Source organism: Perca flavescens, chromosome 14 (genome assembly GCF_004354835.1).
Source record: "Perca flavescens isolate YP-PL-M2 chromosome 14, PFLA_1.0, whole genome shotgun sequence".
In the NCBI taxonomy this organism is placed as follows: domain Eukaryota; kingdom Metazoa; phylum Chordata; class Actinopteri; order Perciformes; family Percidae; genus Perca; species Perca flavescens.
The window spans coordinates 10,485,719-10,508,002 of NC_041344.1; the positions used below are offsets into that span (position 1 = coordinate 10,485,719).

General features: G+C 39.6%; 1 protein-coding gene across 1 annotated transcript; it reads left to right on the forward strand.

The window, feature by feature from the left end:
- Positions 1 to 992: 992 nt before the first annotated feature.
- eppk1 (epiplakin 1) lies at positions 993 to 22,105 on the forward strand. Its single transcript, XM_028596678.1, is given in 7 exon segments — positions 993 to 1,071; positions 7,081 to 7,213; positions 8,648 to 18,931; positions 18,934 to 18,966; positions 18,969 to 20,189; positions 20,192 to 20,785; positions 20,788 to 22,105. Coding segments are annotated over 5 exon segments (12,711 nt in total). The 5' UTR covers positions 993 to 1,071; positions 7,081 to 7,213; positions 8,648 to 8,661; the 3' UTR covers positions 21,381 to 22,105.
- Positions 22,106 to 22,284: the final 179 nt, after the last annotated feature.

Genomic DNA, 22,284 nt, shown 5'->3' on the forward strand with positions numbered 1-22,284 from the left:
CAAACATACAGTAGGTACTGAGGTTGTTTGAAGTAAGTGGCAACAAAGTAAAACATGCTGTGTAATTTATAATTTATGAATCTTCTCATCACAAAATGCATGAGTTCATCATTAAAACCATCCAGATCATTATTCTCTATAAGCATATGAAAATATTTAAATGTTAGCTACCAAAGAAAATATTTTTATAAACTAATTTCACCTTTTGGTCTACGAAATGAATCTTACTTTGTTAATCTGGTTCCAAGCCACTCAAGTTCCTACATGTACAACTCCACCTTTGTTTCCCATAAATCCTCCCTTCCCTAGGGGCTTATGGCCATCACGCCCGGCAGCACCCTAATTCTGATGAAACTGGGAGATTAATGTGAGAAGGCAAGTTAGATGCAAAAGACTGTGACATAGGTGAGGAAAGCAATTAGATTTTTTTTAATGAGAACACAAGGATTCCCCCCATTTCTGAGCTGTTAAATTTCTGTTATTCAAGTTGAAAACCTGCCAAACCTGAGGGAAATTCACACACAAAGACAAAGTTCTCTGTAATCACAGGGCATCCGGCTCTGCTTGTCTCAACCTGGCTGGTTAGCTATGAAAGATAAGCATTTGCATCGCTGTTCACTTTTAGTATCTATATAATAAATATTTTACTGTACATCAATAAAAGACAAAGAGGGTTTAAGACCCCTGTGTTTAACCAGAATAATCATATTCTAAAACTTACATTTTACAGACATTTTTCTTTGAGGGTTGGTTAAATGAATGTCACCTATAGTACAGTAAGAAAGGATCAATCTGCTTGCTATTGTTTAAGAGCACAATGGACATGCTCTGAGGAAGTCAGCAGGAATTCCTGAGCTCAGTGCAAAGAGATCTCTGGCTGTTACTCCCTCACAGTCTGAGTAGAGGAGGGTATTCCTCAGGAGGGGAGGGACTTAACAGCTGGACCTGCTGTATATCTGGCCAGTGAGCACAGAGGACTACCTCTGAGATGTCGGGACCTCAAAATCCCAAAGTCTCTCACACTGGCTGAGACCAACTGCTAACCAGAGTGGGACTTTCTACAAACATCAGGTACGAGCAGATTTCTTTTAAGATTGGTGATTGAAAATGCAATAATTTCTTTTGGTTTTAGGTCCTAAAGAAAATGGTCAGTCTTCTTAAGGACTTTCAATGAAAGTGTTGTTTAATCCAAAGTAAAACCACGTTTAATTTGCAGCTTGTGGTTTCTTAAGAGTGGGACTGAGATAGTGTCGAAATAGCCCAAAGTGAATAACTCTGTGTATCTTGCACGCTCTGCCAACACCCTTCTGAGTAAAAGGGAAAGCAAACATTCCTCACTGATTACCTTTGACCGCATTTGTTAACATCAAGTTTTACACAAACTATGCCTGTATGTCACTGTTAAGGCATTAGACAAGTCTGAACATTGTGTCTCAATCACCCTCTGGGCTGTTGACACGCATACTGTAATGATGAAAATCCTACATTTTCCACAGCTACAGAAACTGTTATGTAACAACACATGATACTCCATAGCCTCATCAATCCTGTTTCTTGTATTGATGAGATATTTGTCAAGAATGCATTGATAAAAACTAGTCATAGATAAGATGCAACGGGCCATGCATACTGTATGGAATCTAAAGGTGGGAACAAACAGGCAATTTGCACCATAGTGTAAATCCTAAAAATTGGTCTACAACTTCTTTTGCTTCAAGGCACAAAGGTGGCATGGTCCGCTGAGTTGTGAAAAAATACAATCTTGTCTTTCAGACAGATTTTTGGCTAAGTTGAAGCTACAGTTAGAAGCCTTAGGGCTCCTGCACACTGCGTGTGTGGGGTGAGTGTTACGTTTCTGTTGTCTGTCAGTTGCGTGGCGGCTGCGTGGAATTTTCTATGTATTTGCACACCATAAACGTGTCTGACGCAGCGCTGCTGCTGCTAGCCTTGTCTATACACATGTATGTATCCCATTGATAAAATGAAATAATAGCGTGTTCTTCAACTTTATTTTGTCAATATTTTTGTGTTTGTACATTTGTTTGCACATATTTTGATATATATATTTTTATATTTCAATTCATTTTTTGATAATTTGATGTTATTGTTTTATCAGACTCCAATTAAAATACAATTTAAAAAAGGAATTCAACAGATTTTGCTAAATTGTTTAAATGTTAAGAGTACAGAGTATTTCGTTCTGTATTGACCGGTGCAATATTTGAAAATCGATAATTATTATTATTTTTTAAATTACATTTATATCTGCATTTATGTCAAAACCTAGAGACTTTCAAACATCAAAATGTTATTTATTAAATGTATTTGTGTCAAAATGACATCTTTTCGTATTCTATTTTGCCTGGAAACGCTTCCAACACGCTTTCGTGTCGTGTGAAAAATAGGCGTTGGTCCTATTTCTAGCAGGCACACATTTTTGGCACGGCTTGAGCTGCGCCTGAAACGTGCAGGGCATGCAGGCAGTGTGCAAGCTCTAACCTGTTAACATGGGAGCCGAAACACAGCCACTTTTTATAGACCAAATGATTAATCCAGAACATAATCAGCAGATGAATCGTTAGCCGCAGCCCTAATTAGAACTTAATTAGTAATAGATTCCAAACAGATAATGAGGTGTAAAGGCGTTCTTAATATTCTGCCCCCCCCCCCTCTCGGGAGGACAGTGACCAAAAAAAAAAAACACGTCTCAATATAATTAAGTCCAGCACAGCACCACCACCTTTAACTATGACCTCAAAAATAAACATATAATTGAATTAACACATTTCTGACAATGTCAACAAAAGTATAGTTTGTTTGTATAGATAGATGGTATAAAAGAGCGGTTGTATTAGATTGCATTCAATTGTATAGGTGTGCCTAATAAAGTGGCCACAGAGTACTGTAGGTATTTAGAGTTCTTCTTGAGATAAAAAGTGTAACAACTGAAGGCAAAGCCCCCCTTTATTCCAATATAATGAAATATAATATCAGAGATTAATTTAAGATGAAGTGTTTACTTATTGGTAAAAATGGGTTCTGTTGTACTTAACTGATCTTGCATTTTTTTTTTTTACGTATTGTATTTTTTCCTATTGTGTTACGGTACTTGTCAAAGTGCTTCTGCAAATTCCCCCGGGAAAATAGTGTTTGGAATGGAATTTCCTCTCCTCTGGGGCAGGAAAGTTAATTTGACTAGAAGTACTAAAAGCAGACTGTGAACAGTAAACAGTGAAGCTACAGTATGTTAACACTATTGAGCTTCATGCAGGTGATGCATTTGCCTTTATGACATGATAAGCAAAGTGACATGGTGTAATAAATGTCAAGTAAATGTTCAGCACCTTAAAAAAACATTCAAATATTTACTAAGTGGGTGACGATCACTAACATCACATTCAGTAGTTGCAGGCAGAGATATTGCAGCACTGCATGCCTGCTGTTGTATCAATGCAAAGGCTTCATTAAGTAATTCCATACCTATGATGTCGTAAAGGCAGAATAGAGACTTCACAGGTGTTTCATTGCATGCAGTGAAAAACGGTACACACCTTTAGTCCACTGAGATTAGAAATGACAGGAGAGCCCCATTTTTAACTAATCACAAGCTATTGTGCACAAAGGCTTAAATGGCAGCTGAGTGATTTTCCAAAAGTTTCCACAGTAAGTAACATGTGGAAGTAATAAAGTAAAGAAAAGACCCTTGTCTAGATTTACCCTTTCAGTTGTGCATTAAAACAGTGAGCAGGTTTTTGAACTTCATGGCAGAGTTCCCCGCCACACCCTGTTTTCTGAGAGGGAAATATTCTTTTCAACCGGAGGCAATGACATCATGTATCATAAATACACAGCCATTTATCTATTAACAGAAGGGGTGGAAAAAGCAACTGGTTTATAGAAAATAGTCTTCTACTTACCATTTATTTGTATGAGGTAAAAAAAACAGTGGTGGAATGTCCAAACTTGAAGGTTAAAACCCAAGGACAGAATTGTGTGTAATTGAAATGTTAGTCTTTTTATTATTATTATTATTATTGTAATTTCTTATTTACTTTTGATTTCAATCTTTTCATAGGAAAGAAAAAACATCCTTAAAGAAAATACGAAAATATATAGCCACAATTAATTTTTTTAAGTAAACGATTTAGATCAAACTTCACTGATGCATTTACCGCCATTGCAGCAGCAAGTAGTAGGACTGAAATATTTGTAATTTAATCCCCTCCCCCTTTTTCGGTTAAGTGGCTATAATCAATATACCGATAATTACATTAAGAATGGAAAACATGACTACTTGTGTGTGAAATGAAGTGGTCGTAGTGACTAACCCACAAAACAGTATCCCCAACTCTGCAGCATTTTAGCATCTTACAGCTCATTGTTCTGGTTTACTTTTGCTGCTCTCATTAATGTTGTATCAGCTGCAATATGCATGTGTTTTGTGCACAAAAAAACACTGTACACTACCTGCCCAGCAACAAACAGCAGACAGACACAGTTAGAGGCTAACTGGTCAACATAGTGGAGCATAGCTAAAGAACCAGATATTTCCCTCAGGAGTTGTTGGAGACCAAAAACAAAGGTAAAAGGAGGGTGAATATTGAGAACTGTATGATGAGGTTTAAAGGGTTAAGAATTGCACAATGTTTGTGTTTTCAAATCAATGGGCATTTCTAGCTGTTCCAGTTCTGAAGCATTGCGTCTCTTCACGCCAAAGCAAATACATGGTGCTTGTGAAACCTGTTCATGAACTGGCAGTGTTCATTTCTAATCCCTGCAAAGACATGATAAAATCAGAAGAAAAAGGGGGGGAATAAAAAGCAGCACTTCGAAACTGGGCAAAACAACCAGCACTACTTTATTTTTTATAGTTTTTTTTTAATTGCTTAAGCACTATTTTGAAAACAGGGACCGGTTTTTCAAAACACTACACACAATTAGCAGAACACCTCAGACCCTTTGCAAAATGAAACACTCTTGCAAAAACTATACACTAATTTATAAAAAAACATTTTGTTACCATATGTGATGACTTAATTCAGTTTGAACCAGTTACACACTGCTGTTGCTAACCTAAAACCCTTTTAGCAATTCTACTTCTCATTAATTAGAGTACTGTAAATGAAGTAGGCCTACACAGAGAAAGTGCAAATATACAATAAGTTCACCAAACACTACACAAGATCAATGCTGCAGACTGAGGAAAATATAATGTATTTCTCTTAGTGCTGTCAGTTAAACGCGTTATTAACAGCATTAACGCAAACCCATTTTAACGGCGTCAATTGTTTTTTTCACATGTTGTTGCAACAACTAGTAACGTTAGAAAATCTACAACACCACACCAGATCTAGCTAGACCGGAAACAAAACAACAGGCACGCTGCACACACTTGTTTGGGCTTGCGAGCTGGCCAAAGAGTAGTAGGCTAGGCTAACGTTACGTTTTGAGTGGATGGTGAGCGCGAGACACCAAAATTGATGCCAATAAGATTCTGAATGGAAAGTTTACTTTTAAAAAGTTGCCGTTGTGAACTGAGCTATCATCGCAGCACGTCCAGTCTAAAATACCACTTGATGGCCAAGCACACAGCTGATGCAAATTCTCCACCCCCTCGTCAAAGCCAGGCGACAAAATCACAAAGCAAGCCGATCCACTTTTCCATGTTGATAAGAGCATTAAAATGAGAAAAAATAATGGGACAAAAAGAAATCGAGACATTTAGAATAGATAAAAATGTGCCATTAATTGCGAGTTAACTATGACATTAATGCGATTAATCGTGATTAAATATTTTAATCGTTTGACAGCACTAATTTCTCTCTATATACCCAAATACAGATACAGCTACTACCGTACTGTGTAGACTGTAACACTATTAGCTCAGCGAACAACAGACAAAGATAACATACTGTATACAGTACAGGTTACAATTACAGTAAAAATCAGCAAATCCACCAATGTTTTTACGTCTCTTACTCCCGTTGGTGTCCACAAAACCTCAGTGCTGACACTTTGAAATTACCGTGGTAAAGTTGGTTTTATATTGAACGTTGGATATTCGACACTAAATCTATTATGCAGCTTGCCCTTTTGACCTATTTATGTCAAACAACTTTTGGTGACTTCCACTAACTCTCCTACACATTGCACAAATCTTCTTTTTGCAAAAAAACATCCTTTAATTTTATTATGTGTAGCTTCGTCCTCGGTCACAAGTTGAATGACAGGTGTCGAGAATCAATCAGATTGGATAAAATAACATGTATCCAATTCTGTTTCGCCAGGGAGAATCAAGTGGAGATTCTTTAGGAAACCAATTAGAGACCAGCTTTATATCACGTTTGCTGAAAGTTTAAAGATGACATCCATTTGTCCGATGTACCTGCCCATGGAACTGCATGAAACATCTTGTGTTTACATAGAAAATAGTTAACTGATTAAAACCAATGTTTATTAAATGAGGTGAAATAAATCTGAGGTGATTACTACCAGCCAGCACATCATATGAGTAAACTATTTTATTTTTATATTATTTTTGTGTTTAAGTATACATTTAAAGACCTTGATTTGAATGTAGTTACTGGGAGGTGCTCACTAGGTAGACCTCTTTCTATTTTCATTGAATTAAAAATATATTTACATTTTATTTAAAGTAAATTAATATTTTTATTCATATGTTTACATGCATTACATTTAATATCTACAAAAAAAAGTATGTCCTGTAAAACTTGAAATACTATTAATGCCACAAAAACATTTAATTTGTTTTTTGTTAGTTTGGTAATTCACTTTTATGGCAAAATATTTGTATTGGATTGAGTGTACCATATACAACGTCAGTATTGTATCAATATCACCCTTATTATAATTGTGCTTTGTCACTGTTGATGAACTAATCTGATATCGGGTGTGTGTGTTTGTGTGTCAATTGTAACAAGTAAATAAAATAGCTAAATACACAGGTGCAAAAAATATTTAGACTAAATGCTGAAAAAGATTATACAATAACGATATAAACATACTTGTGATGAAGAGAACTGATAAACAAAATGTATTTTACATGCTTTATCTCTACAGGGACGGAGTTTCAAAGCCCTGCAATTCCGACCATAAAAGCCCGGGTACCTTTGGTCTTTTTTTCTGGATTTTGGAACGGCCCGGAGGATCCGAAGATCTGAGGCTGCCCAAAGACTGATAAGGAATCTAAAAGGTTTGGAAGACAGACCATATACTGTAAAACTTATCTTTTAGGTGCCAATCAAGTTCACTTCTTTGACTTTAAGGAAAACAAACATGAATACCTTCTGTTATCATTAACATATATTTTATTTATTTATTATTTCTCAAGGTTACTAATATTTTGAAGAAATCATAGTAAAACTGAATGGGATAAAGAAATGTTTTACCTTTGTATTTTCTTGCACAGGCTGGTGATTCAAAGGCTTTAGTTAATCATTAATACGCAAATACCATAAATGTATACATATCATAAGTATTTTGCTGCAGTATATTACATATTCCCCGAAGAGCCATGGTGGAAAGATTTGTCTGTAGTACTTTTGCATTCCTTGAAAAAGTGTTTATTTGCATTATCTTGAAGAAAAAAAAATACACGCTGCAATTGTAAATTTGTATAAGTGTAAATATAAATGCTTTAAAGTTGTAGCGTGCTGGCTATGAGGTATTTAAGCATTTACTTCATAGAGTAAACACTAAATTAAATACATTTTGACTTTGGCTTTTTGTAAAGACTATAAATAATTGACAATAGAAGCTTGGAATCAAGCAATCTTTGCATTTGATCTTAACTTACGTAGCATAATGCAGCAGGGTTTACAAAAAAAAAAAAAATAGTGTAAAACATGTGAAGTTAGCAGAGAGAACAGTGTGAATAAATTTAAAGATATGCGAAAAAAGTGAAGGATAATGCAAAAGTTTTACAAATAATTCCCACTTTGGTTTCTGTGGGATTTAGTCATCTCAACAGCTGCTTACATCCTAAAATTTGAATCAGATATATAAGTGGACCTTAGTGTCCACTAAAGGTTGAAGAAATTCATTTTACAAAACATACATGTACATTTGGAGACTGTTGAATAATATGCATAATGCATACATTTGATCAGATTTAGATGCAAAGTATCCTACCTTCATAAAGGTTATATATTGTTTTTTGTTGAAACTGGTTTAGAGTGGTGTCCATTTAACTTTCTAGTAATTTTGGAGGCTGTAGTTACTGAATTGTATTGTGTTATAAAGAGAGGTGTTTCGAATATAGCCTACCCTTACAAATTGTAAGCATCTCTCAGTGTAACACAACACAATTAACATAAACTACAGCTTTCAAAATGACCATGCAATTAAATCAACACCTCTCTAAAACAGTTTTAACAAATACGAACATTATGAATGTCATGAAGGTAAGATTTATTGCATGGCTGTGAATTACTTACTAGCAAGTAGTACCAAATTGGTAACTGAGTATATTTACCAACAGTATGTGCAGCTTATTTCAACCCAGTGTCTTGATAAGAATCTCTGTTATCTATAGAATTTTGTAGTGGACACAAATAATTGTGTGGTACTTACAGACAATGCATGCATTATCCAAACAAATTTAAGCAACTGTTTTTGTGTTATACAGCTCTATAGGCCAAGATGGACTCTAAGCAAAATGGCCACACAGAAGTCCACGGACCTGTGGCTGGCATCTTCATGGAAAAAACAAGGGAGAAGATAACCATATATCAAGCCATGAAGAAACGTCTGCTTAAGCCAGGAACAGCATTAGCCCTGCTTGAAGCACAAGCCGCCACAGTAGGCATTGTAGACCCAATAAACAATCGAATACTTCCTGTTGCAGATGCTGTTAAGGAGGGAATAGTTGGCACGGAAATGAAAGAGAAACTCCTCACAGCAGAGAAAGCTGTCAGGGGCTATTTAGACCCGTACACAAACCAAATGATATCGGTATATCAAGCTATACAAAAAGATTTAGTTTCAAGAGATTATGGATTGAGACTGCTGGAAGCACAAATCGCCACACAAGGCTTGTTTGATCCTGTTGAGAAGTCACATATTTCAGTTGAATCTGCGATTCAAAAGGGCTACTATGAAAAAGGTTTGCTCAATGACCAGATGTCAGAGCTGAAAGTGTTTTACAATCCAAGCTTGCAAGAAAATCTTAACTACCACAACCTGCTAGAGAAATGCATGGTGGAGCCTGACACAGGCTTGTTGCTCCTTCCTGTTTGCATAACCTTCAAAGGTCTGCGAAGAGGTATTTCCTCCACTGAACTCCTTGCATCAAAGATCATTGACAAAGAAACATTTGATGACCTACAGAAGGGAAGGACCACTACACAGGATGTGATGTTGATGGAAACAGTTAAAGAGTACCTGAATGGCAAAGGCAGTATCGCAGGCATTGCTATACTCTCGTCCAATCAGAGAATGAGCATTTATCAAGCCATGAAGAAAGGCATACTGATGCCTGGAACCGCACTTGTTCTACTGGAGGCACAAGCTGCAACTGGATTCATGATTGATCCTGTAGAAAACAAAATGTTCACTGTGGATGAGGCCATCAAAAACAAAGTTTTTGGCCCAGAATATTACGCAAAGCTGCGTTCTGCTGAGCGAGCAGTTACTGGATACAAAGACCCATACTCAGGTGAAACTATATCTCTGTTTCAAGCAATGAAAAAAGAACTCATCATTCTGCAACATGGAATACGCCTACTTGAGGCGCAAATCGCTACAGGTGGAATAATAGACCCGATCAACAGTCATAGACTACCAACGGAAGTGGCCTTCAAGAGAGGTTATTTCAATGAAGAAATGAATGCCATGCTAGAGAATCCAGGGGATGACACAAAGGGTTTCTTTGACCCAAACACAGAAGAAAATCTAACTTACCTTCAGCTGATGGAAAGGTGTGTCATTGATCCCATCACTGGACTGTGCCTCCTTCCTCTCCTTGATAAGTCAGACAAGCTGAATTTCAACTTTATTGACCATCAAACTAAAATGGCCTTCAAAGAGGAGAAGGTAAATGTGGTATATGGAAAGTACATGGGGAAGACAGTATCTCTGTGGGAACTCCTGATGTCAGAATACTTTGATGAACACCAGAGGCGAGACATCATTCAAAAGTACAGAGAGGGGAAGCTCAATATCAAGACCATTATCACAACGGTTCTGGAAATCATAGAAAAGTCTGTGAAAACAACGAATGTCATCTTTGAGGGCATCAGAGAAAATGTCACAGCCAAACAGCTTGAGGAAGCAGATATCATAAGTAAGGAGGTTCTGGAGGATCTGAAAAAGGGAAAAGTGTCAGTGAAGGATGTTATAAAAGATGAAAATGTCAATACGTACCTACAGGGTAAAAACAGCATCGCAGGCATTCTACTTCCTGATTCTCAAATCATGACCATCTACCAGGCCAAACAAAAAGGAAAGCTGATGCCAGGAACGGCTCTGATTCTACTGGAAGCACAGGCAGCAACAGGGTTCATAATTGACCCTATTGGAAACAGGAAGTTTTCAGTGGATGATGCTGTCAAAGCAAAGATAGTGGGGCCTGATGTCTGTCACAAATTGCGCTCAGCAGAGAAAGCGGTCACTGGGTACAAGAATCCAGATGATGGCAAAATAATATCTTTGTTCCAAGCCATGCAAAAAGATCTCATCCTAAAAGACCATGGAATTCGGCTCCTGGAAGCACAAATTGCGACCGGTGGGATTATTGACCCAGTGAACAGCCATCGCATTCCTGTCCATGTGGCCTATAAGAAGGGATACTTTAATGAGGAAATGAATGAGATCTTGATTGATCCAAGTGATGACACCAAAGGATTCTTTGATCCCAATACCCTTGAGAACCTGACATACTTGCAACTCATGGCGAGATGTGTCAGAGATCCCAGTACAGGTCTGTGCCTCTTGCCACTCAAAAGCAAAAGTAACAAAATTTCCATAGATGAAAAAATAAGGGAAACGTTCAAAACAACAACAGTTACTGTTAAGTATGGCAGGTTTAATGGCAAGCACACAACACTGTGGGATCTTATCAATTCAGAGTATCTGACTGAGGACAAAAGACAGGAGTTTTTCAAGCTCTTCAAGTCAAGGAAAATCACAGTCGAGCAACTCATTGTTACCATTTTAGAGATCATTGAGAGTAAGGAGATAAAACAGCAAGCAGGGCTGAAAATTAAAGGTCTCAGAGGAGAGGTCTCTGTTGTGGATCTTTTGGAGCTTGAAATCGTAGATGAAAAAACATACAACAGTTTGGTCGAGGGAAAGATGACAAGCACTGAAGTAATGAAAATGGACAGTGTGAGAGCCTACCTACAAGGGAAAAGTTGTGTGGCTGGGGTGATACTACAACCCTCCAATCAGAAGCTGAGCATCTATGAGGCACAGAGAGTTGGCATTCTCACACCTGGCACTGCTCTATGCCTCCTTGAAGCACAAGCAGCCACAGGTTTCATTGTTGATCCTTTGAAAAACCAAAAATTGACAGTGGAGCAAGCTCTGAGAGAGAAGGTAATTGGTCCAGAGATGCATGAAAAACTTTTGACTGCAGAGAGGGCTGTCACTGGTTACATAGATCCATACACTGGTCAAAAGATCTCACTTTTCCAAGCTTTGCAAAAGGATCTAATTATCAAGCAGCATGGCATCCGTTTACTTGAGGCCCAGCTTGCTACAGGTGGAATCATTGATCCTTTGAAGTGTCTTCACTTACCCCTTAAGGTTGCATACAGGAAAGGATATTTTGATGCGGAATTGTATCAGATCCTATTAGACCCAAGTGATGACACAAAGGGGTTTTTTGATCCAAAGACAAAAGAGAATCTGACATACATGGAGATGTTGGGTAGATGTGTGAAAGATGAGGAAACAGGACTGCTTCTGCTGTCAATGAATGACAAACCGAAAACTACAGAAACAAAGGCAAAAATGTACACCAACACTGAGATAAAGCAAGAGTTTGAAAAGACTGCTGTGAGCATATCGGTAGGACGGTACTCAGGAAAATCTGTTTCTCTATGGGACTTGATCCACTCTGGGTTTTTTACAGAGGATCAGCAGCTTGAATTCTTTGACAAATACAGAACAGGGAAGATAAACACACAAACCATAATCACATTAGTGATTTCCACCATTGAAAAACTGGAGAGTGAAACACACAAAACAATAATGGGCCTGAGAAAACCTGTCTCTGCTCAACAACTACTGGATTCTGATATCATTGATGTAGATACATTCAAACAGGTGAAAGAAGGAAAACTCCCTCTTGAAGAAGTGATCAAAAGTGAAGCTGTGAGAGGATACCTGAAGGGAACCGGAAGCATTGCTGGAATTAAGGTTCACCCATCCCAGAAAGTAATGAGCATATATGAAGCAAAGAAGGAAGATCTGTTGACACCTGGCACTGCACTTGTACTGCTTGAAGCACAGGCTGCAACAGGATGGGTGATTGATCCTTTAAAAAACAAGTTTTATGCTGTTGATGAGGCAGCAAGAGAGAAAGTAATAGGACCAGATGTACATGAGCAACTTCTCTCAGCCGAACGAGCAGTCACTGGCTACAAAGATCCATACACAGATGCAACCATATCACTGTTTGAAGCCATGGATGAACAGCTGCTTGCAAGAAGTGATGGCATTCGTCTTCTCGAGGCACAGATGGCAACTGGAGGAATCATTGATCCAAATCAAAGTCACAGGCTGCCTGTTCATGTTGCTATAAAAAAGGGATATCTAGATGAAGAAATAAGCAAAATTCTGTTGAACCCAACTGATGATGCAAAGGGATTCTTTGATCCAAATACCAAAGAAAACCTCTCTTACCTTCAGCTGATAAAGCGATGTGAGAAGGATCCAGAAACTGGGCTACTTCTTCTATCCCTGTATCAAGAAGAATCCCATGTATTTCACACAGATGAGCAAATAGAGCTTGCTTTCAAAAATAAACCGATCACAATGGATGCTGGAAAATTTAAAAACAAAAAGGTGACATTGTGGGAAGTGCTGGTCTCTGAATACATATCAGAACAAAAAAGGGAGCAGCTCATACAACAATACAAAACAAAAACCATGACAATAGAAGAGATCATTGAAATACTCACTGTTATCATTACTGAGGTATCATCCAAAGAAAGAAAGTTCAAAGGACTAAGAAAGCAGGTCTCAGCCAGTGAGTTGTATGAGTCAAAGATTATCTCAAAGGAACTTTTCACACAGATTATACAAGGAAAGGTAACTGAAGAGAATGTTAACAAAATGGAATCGATTCAGAAGTACCTTGGAGCTACAAACTGTATAGCAGGTGTCAGAGTTGAATCTACAAAGAAAGTTATGAGCATCTACGAAGCCAAAACCAAAAGCCTGCTGACCCCTGGTACATCTCTTGTGCTGCTGGAGGCACAGGCTGCCACTGGTTTTGTCATCAATCCAGTGAACAACAAAAAACTTTCTGTAGAGGAAGCTGTGGCTCAAGGAGTGGTTGGCAGTGAGTGGAAAAAGAAACTACTTTCAGCAGAAAGAGCAGTTACAGGGTACAAAGATCCCTACACTGGAAACACAATTTCGTTGTTCCAAGCCTTGAAAAAAGATCTTATTGTGAAAGATCATGGAATCCGTCTCCTTGAAGCACAAATTGCCACAGGAGGCATAATTGACCCAGTCCACAGTCACAGAGTGCCTGTACAAATAGCATACCAAAGAGGTTACTTTGATGAAGAAATGCAAGAGATTCTGTCTGACCCTGATGATGACACCAAGGGCTTCTTTGACCCCAACACCCAAGAGAACCTCACCTATCTTCAGCTGATTGAGAGGTGTGTCACAGATCCCACCACAGGCCTTAGCTTACTGGTGATTGCAAAGAAAGGTGAGTTTTATTTCTTTGTTGATGAGGCAACAAAACTCATTTTGAAATCTACAATGACAACCAGAGCAGGAGGGAAATACCAAGACACATCTGTGTCTCTGTGGGATCTGCTCTACTCCAAATACATCACTGAGGAGAAGAGGAGAGAGCTTGTGCAACAGTACAAATCTGGATCAATCACAATTGAACACTTCTTGGAAATTATCCTGACAATCATTGAGAAGCAGACCACAACAACCCCATCATCATCACTTGTTATGTGCCAACCACCAGAAACAAAAGTGGATAGCAGCACAACTACCATCACCACTACAATTACAGAGACAACTGAAGTTCAAAACTTCCATGGAATCAGAAAGGATGTCACTGCCAATGAGTTGCTCGAATCAAAAATCATCAATGAGGACGTCTACAAAAATCTTACTGCTGGAAAAGTCACAGTGACAGAAATAAGTGAAATGGACTCAGTACGTAAGTACTTAAAGGGAACTAATAGCATTGCAGGAGTGTACCTGCAGTCCACCAAAGAGACCCTGAGTATATATGAAGCCAAAAGTAAAGGACTGCTAACTCCTGGTACTTCTCTGGTTCTGCTGGAAGCCCAAGCTGCCACTGGCTTTGTTATCGACCCAGTAAACAACAAGAAACTTTCTGTAGAGGAAGCTGTGGCTCAAAGAGTGGTTGGCAGTGAGTGGAAAAATAAACTGCTTTCAGCAGAAAGGGCTGTTACAGGATACAAAGATCCCTACACTGGAAAAACAATTTCGTTGTTCCAAGCCTTGAAAAAAGATCTCATTGTGAAAGATCATGGAATTCGTCTCCTTGAAGCGCAAATTGCCACAGGAGGCATAATTGACCCAGTGCACAGTCACAGAGTCCCTGTTCAGGTAGCATATACAAGAGGTTACTTTGATGAAGAAATGAACCAGATACTGTCTGACCCCGATGATGACACCAAGGGCTTCTTTGACCCCAATACCCAAGAGAACCTCACCTATCTTCAGCTGGTTGAGAGGTGTGTCACAGATCCCATCACAGGCCTTAGCTTACTGGTGATTGCAAAGAAAGGTGAGTTTTATTTCTTTGTTGATGAGGCAACAAAACTCATTTTGAAATCTACAATGACAACCAGAGCAGGAGGGAAATACCAAGGCACATCAGTGTCTCTGTGGGATCTGCTCTACTCCAAATACATCACTGAGGAGAAGAGGAGAGAGCTTGTGCAACAATACAAGTCTGGATCAATCACAATTGAACACTTCTTGGAAATTATCCTGACAATCATTGAGAAGCAGACCACAACAACCCCATTGTCATCACTTGTTATGTGCCAACCACCAGAAACAAAAGTGGATAGCAGCACAACTACCATCACCACTACAGTTACAGAGATAACTGAAGTTCAAAACTTCCATGGAATCAGAAAGGATGTCACTGCCAATGAGTTGCTTGAATCAAAAATCATCAATGAGGACGTCTACAAAAATCTTACTGCTGGAAAAGTCACAGTGACAGAAGTAAGTGAAATGGACTCAGTACGTAAGTACTTAAAGGGAACTAACAGCATTGCAGGAGTGTACCTGCAGTCCACCAAAGAGACCCTGAGTATATATGAAGCCAAAGGCAAAGGACTGCTAACTCCTGGTACTTCTCTGGTTCTGCTGGAAGCCCAAGCTGCCACTGGCTTTGTTATCGACCCAGTAAACAACAAGAAACTTTCTGTAGAGGAAGCTGTGGCTCAAAGAGTGGTTGGCAGTGAGTGGAAAAATAAACTGCTTTCAGCAGAAAGGGCTGTTACAGGATACAAAGATCCCTACACCGGAAAAACAATTTCGTTGTTCCAAGCCTTGAAAAAAGATCTTATTGTGAAAGATCATGGAATTCGTCTCCTTGAAGCGCAAATTGCCACAGGAGGCATAATTGACCCAGTGCACAGTCACAGAGTCCCTGTTCAGGTAGCATATACAAGAGGTTACTTTGATGAAGAAATGAACCAGATACTGTCTGACCCCGATGATGACACCAAGGGCTTCTTTGACCCCAATACCCAAGAGAACCTCACCTATCTTCAGCTGGTTGAGAGGTGTGTCACAGATCCCATCACAGGCCTTAGCTTACTGGTGATTGCAAAGAAAGGTGAGTTTTATTTCTTTGTTGATGAGGCAACAAAACTTATTTTGAAATCTACAATGACAACCAGAGCAGGAGGGAAATACCAAGGCACATCAGTGTCTCTGTGGGATCTGCTCTACTCCAAATACATCACTGAGGAGAAGAGGAGAGAGCTTGTGCAACAATACAAGTCTGGATCAATCACAATTGAACGCTTCTTGGAAATTATCCTGACAATCATTGAGAAGCAGACCACAACAACCCCATCGTCATCACTTGTTATGTGCCAACCACCAGAAACAAAAGTGGATAGCAGCACAACTACCATCACCACTACAGTTACAGAGATAACTGAAGTTCAAAACTTCCATGGAATCAGAAAGGATGTCACTGCCAATGAGTTGCTTGAATCAAAAATCATCAATGAGGACGTCTACAAAAATCTTACTGCTGGAAAAGTCACAGTGACAGAAATAAGTGAAATGGACTCAGTACGTAAGTACTTAAAGGGAACTAATAGCATTGCAGGAGTGTACCTGCAGTCCACCAAAGAGACCCTGAGTATATATGAAGCCAAAAGTAAAGGACTGCTAACTCCTGGTACTTCTCTGGTTCTGCTGGAAGCCCAAGCTGCCACTGGCTTTGTTATCGACCCAGTAAACAACAAGAAACTTTCTGTAGAGGAAGCTGTGGCTCAAAGAGTGGTTGGCAGTGAGTGGAAAAATAAACTGCTTTCAGCAGAAAGGGCTGTTACAGGATACAAAGATCCCTACACCGGAAAAACAATTTCGTTGTTCCAAGCCTTGAAAAAAGATCTCATTGTGAAAGATCATGGAATTCGTCTCCTTGAAGCACAAATTGCCACAGGAGGCATAATTGACCCAGTGCACAGTCACAGAGTCCCTGTTCAGGTAGCATATACAAGAGGTTACTTTGATGAAGAAATGAACCAGATACTGTCTGACCCCGATGATGACACCAAGGGCTTCTTTGACCCCAATACCCAAGAGAACCTCACCTATCTTCAGCTGGTTGAGAGGTGTGTCACAGATCCCATCACAGGCCTTAGCTTACTGGTGATTGCAAAGAAAGGTGAGTTTTATTTCTTTGTTGATGAGGCAACAAAACTCATTTTGAAATCTACAATGACAACCAGAGCAGGAGGGAAATACCAAGGCACATCAGTGTCTCTGTGGGATCTGCTCTACTCCAAATACATCACTGAGGAGAAGAGGAGAGAGCTTGTGCAACAATACAAGTCTGGATCAATCACAATTGAACGCTTCTTGGAAATTATCCTGACAATCATTGAGAAGCAGACCACAACAACCCCATCGTCATCACTTGTTATGTGCCAACCACCAGAAACAAAAGTGGATAGCAGCACAACTACCATCACCACTACAGTTACAGAGATAACTGAAGTTCAAAACTTCCATGGAATCAGAAAGGATGTCACTGCCAATGAGTTGCTTGAATCAAAAATCATCAATGAGGACCTCTACAAAAATCTTACTGCTGGAAAAGTCACAGTGACAGAAGTAAGTGAAATGGACTCAGTGCGTAAGTACTTAAAGGGAACTAACAGCATTGCAGGAGTGTACCTGCAGTCCACCAAAGAGACCCTGAGTATATATGAAGCCAAAGGCAAAGGACTGCTAACTCCTGGTACTTCTCTGGTTCTGCTGGAAGCCCAAGCTGCCACTGGCTTTGTTATCGACCCAGTAAACAACAAGAAACTTTCTGTAGAGGAAGCTGTGGCTCAAAGAGTGGTTGGCAGTGAGTGGAAAAATAAACTGCTTTCAGCAGAAAGGGCTGTTACAGGATACAAAGATCCCTACACCGGAAAAACAATTTCGTTGTTCCAAGCCTTGAAAAAAGATCTTATTGTGAAAGATCATGGAATTCGTCTCCTTGAAGCGCAAATTGCCACAGGAGGCATAATTGACCCAGTGCACAGTCACAGAGTCCCTGTTCAGGTAGCATATACAAGAGGTTACTTTGATGAAGAAATGAACCAGATACTGTCTGACCCCGATGATGACACCAAGGGCTTCTTTGACCCCAATACCCAAGAGAACCTCACCTATCTTCAGCTGGTTGAGAGGTGTGTCACAGATCCCATCACAGGCCTTAGCTTACTGGTGATTGCAAAGAAAGGTGAGTTTTATTTCTTTGTTGATGAGGCAACAAAACTCATTTTGAAATCTACAATGACAACCAGAGCAGGAGGGAAATACCAAGGCACATCAGTGTCTCTGTGGGATCTGCTCTACTCCAAATACATCACTGAGGAGAAGAGGAGAGAGCTTGTGCAACAATACAAGTCTGGATCAATCACAATTGAACGCTTCTTGGAAATTATCCTGACAATCATTGAGAAGCAGACCACAACAACCCCATCGTCATCACTTGTTATGTGCCAACCACCAGAAACAAAAGTGGATAGCAGCACAACTACCATCACCACTACAGTTACAGAGATAACTGAAGTTCAAAACTTCCATGGAATCAGAAAGGATGTCACTGCCAATGAGTTGCTTGAATCAAAAATCATCAATGAGGACCTCTACAAAAATCTTACTGCTGGAAAAGTCACAGTGACAGAAGTAAGTGAAATGGACTCAGTACGTAAGTACTTAAAGGGAACTAACAGCATTGCAGGAGTGTACCTGCAGTCCACCAAAGAGACCCTGAGTATATATGAAGCCAAAAGTAAAGGACTGCTAACTCCTGGTACTTCTCTGGTTCTGCTGGAAGCCCAAGCTGCCACTGGCTTTGTTATCGACCCAGTAAACAACAAGAAACTTTCTGTAGAGGAAGCTGTGGCTCAAAGAGTGGTTGGCAGTGAGTGGAAAAATAAACTGCTTTCAGCAGAAAGGGCTGTTACAGGATACAAAGATCCCTACACCGAAAAACAATTTCGTTGTTCCAAGCCTTGAAAAAGATCTCATTGTGAAAGATCATGGAATTCGCCTCCTTGAAGCGCAAATTGCCACAGGAGGCATAATTGACCCAGTGCACAGTCACAGAGTCCCTGTTCAGGTAGCATATACAAGAGGTTACTTTGATGAAGAAATGAACCAGATACTGTCTGACCCCGATGATGACACCAAGGGCTTCTTTGACCCCAATACCCAAGAGAACCTCACCTATCTTCAGCTGGTTGAGAGGTGTGTCACAGATCCCATCACAGGCCTTAGCTTACTGGTGATTGCAAAGAAAGGTGAGTTTTATTTCTTTGTTGATGAGGCAACAAAACTCATTTTGAAATCTACAATGACAACCAGAGCAGGAGGGAAATACCAAGGCACATCAGTGTCTCTGTGGGATCTGCTCTACTCCAAATACATCACTGAGGAGAAGAGGAGAGAGCTTGTGCAACAATACAAGTCTGGATCAATCACAATTGAACGCTTCTTGGAAATTATCCTGACAATCATTGAGAAGCAGACCACAACAACCCCATCGTCATCACTTGTTATGTGCCAACCACCAGAAACAAAAGTGGATAGCAGCACAACTACCATCACCACTACAGTTACAGAGATAACTGAAGTTCAAAACTTCCATGGAATCAGAAAGGATGTCACTGCCAATGAGTTGCTTGAATCAAAAATCATCAATGAGGACCTCTACAAAAATCTTACTGCTGGAAAAGTCACAGTGACAGAAGTAAGTGAAATGGACTCAGTACGTAAGTACTTAAAGGGAACTAACAGCATTGCAGGAGTGTACCTGCAGTCCACCAAAGAGACCCTGAGTATATATGAAGCCAAAGGCAAAGGACTGCTAACTCCTGGTACTTCTCTGGTTCTGCTGGAAGCCCAAGCTGCCACTGGCTTTGTTATCGACCCAGTAAACAACAAGAAACTTTCTGTAGAGGAAGCTGTGGCTCAAAGAGTGGTTGGCAGTGAGTGGAAAAATAAACTGCTTTCAGCAGAAAGGGCTGTTACAGGATACAAAGATCCCTACACCGGAAAAACAATTTCGTTGTTCCAAGCCTTGAAAAAAGATCTCATTGTGAAAGATCATGGAATTCGTCTCCTTGAAGCGCAAATTGCCACAGGAGGCATAATTGACCCAGTGCACAGTCACAGAGTCCCTGTTCAGGTAGCATATACAAGAGGTTACTTTGATGAAGAAATGAACCAGATACTGTCTGACCCGATGATGACACCAAGGGCTTCTTTGACCCCAATACCCAAGAGAACCTCACCTATCTTCAGCTGGTTGAGAGGTGTGTCACAGATCCCATCACAGGCCTTAGCTTACTGGTGATTGCAAAGAAAGGTGAGTTTTATTTCTTTGTTGATGAGGCAACAAAACTCATTTTGAAATCTACAATGACAACCAGAGCAGGAGGGAAATACCAAGGCACATCAGTGTCTCTGTGGGATCTGCTCTACTCCAAATACATCACTGAGGAGAAGAGGAGAGAGCTTGTGCAACAATACAAGTCTGGATCAATCACAATTGAACGCTTCTTGGAAATTATCCTGACAATCATTGAGAAGCAGACCACAACAACCCCATCGTCATCACTTGTTATGTGCCAACCACCAGAAACAAAAGTGGATAGCAGCACAACTACCATCACCACTACAGTTACAGAGATAACTGAAGTTCAAAACTTCCATGGAATCAGAAAGGATGTCACTGCCAATGAGTTGCTTGAATCAAAAATCATCAATGAGGACCTCTACAAAAATCTTACTGCTGGAAAAGTCACAGTGACAGAAGTAAGTGAAATGGACTCAGTGCGTAAGTACTTAAAGGAACTAACAGCATTGCAGGAGTGTACCTGCAGTCCACCAAAGAGACCCTGAGTATATATGAAGCCAAAGGCAAAGGACTGCTAACTCCTGGTACTTCTCTGGTTCTGCTGGAAGCCCAAGCTGCCACTGGCTTTGTTATCGACCCAGTAAACAACAAGAAACTTTCTGTAGAGGAAGCTGTGGCTCAAAGAGTGGTTGGCAGTGAGTGGAAAAATAAACTGCTTTCAGCAGAAAGGGCTGTTACAGGATACAAAGATCCCTACACCGGAAAAACAATTTCGTTGTTCCAAGCCTTGAAAAAAGATCTTATTGTGAAAGATCATGGAATTCGTCTCCTTGAAGCGCAAATTGCCACAGGAGGCATAATTGACCCAGTGCACAGTCACAGAGTCCCTGTTCAGGTAGCATATACAAGAGGTTACTTTGATGAAGAAATGAACCAGATACTGTCTGACCCCGATGATGACACCAAGGGCTTCTTTGACCCCAATACCCAAGAGAACCTCACCTATCTTCAGCTGGTTGAGAGGTGTGTCACAGATCCCGTGACAAGCCTCAGTTTACTCCCCTTGCACAGGTGAAGGAAACCTTTCTAGAAGCATTAACTGTTGAGTTTTGTTAATTTTTAACCTTCAGTTTACTCAGAATTGCAGTTAGTGCCATCTTCTTCTGCTTGTAACATCATTTTACTGCGTTATTTCAATAGGCATTCAAGGTTGCCCTTAAAGACATCTTGAGAGAAAGATACATGTATACTGTACTGTGCGGAATAATGTTTGTTTTTCAAGACTGAGATGGTCCTTAAAAATTGTCTCATTTAATGTACAACATACATATAGGAACTTTTATGTTAGTTATACTTGATTAGATATGTCAAATGTCTGCTATTAAAAAGCCAAATGGCTTTATATGAGTCAATTCTAAAAAGTATAGAATGTATTTGTTGCCTTTTCATGTTTTCAGTCACTTCGTAATTACCTAATTCTGATCTCTGACAGCATACCGGGCAATCTAATAACTGCATTTTGGATTTGCAATACTTTTAATGTTTTTTTATTTGTGGAGTCTAAAGATTGGATTGATTTTACATTGATGTAACAAGAGCATACTTGTAGCTTGCCTGTACAAACATGATTCAGTTATGTGTTATAACATGCAGGCAAGGCTTTTCTTACTAAAAACTTTTGTTTCCAAAGTAAACTATGCATTGCTTTAACCTCACTTGGAGGCCAGCCATTGTTTTTTTGTGCTATTGTAAAATGGTTGCAAACTGTTGTGTGTGGCCCAATAAAGAAATGAAATATAAGTACTAGATCTGGTCTTTCTTTTAGCAATTCTTTTATGAACATCTTACCATTTTGGGAACTATTATTAGATCAATACAACACATACTGTAAAATAATTTCCTGGTTGAAGATTCCTCACATTGGTTGGACAACTTTTAGAGCACTTAAACACCCATATAATACTTCCTGTTCAAAAACA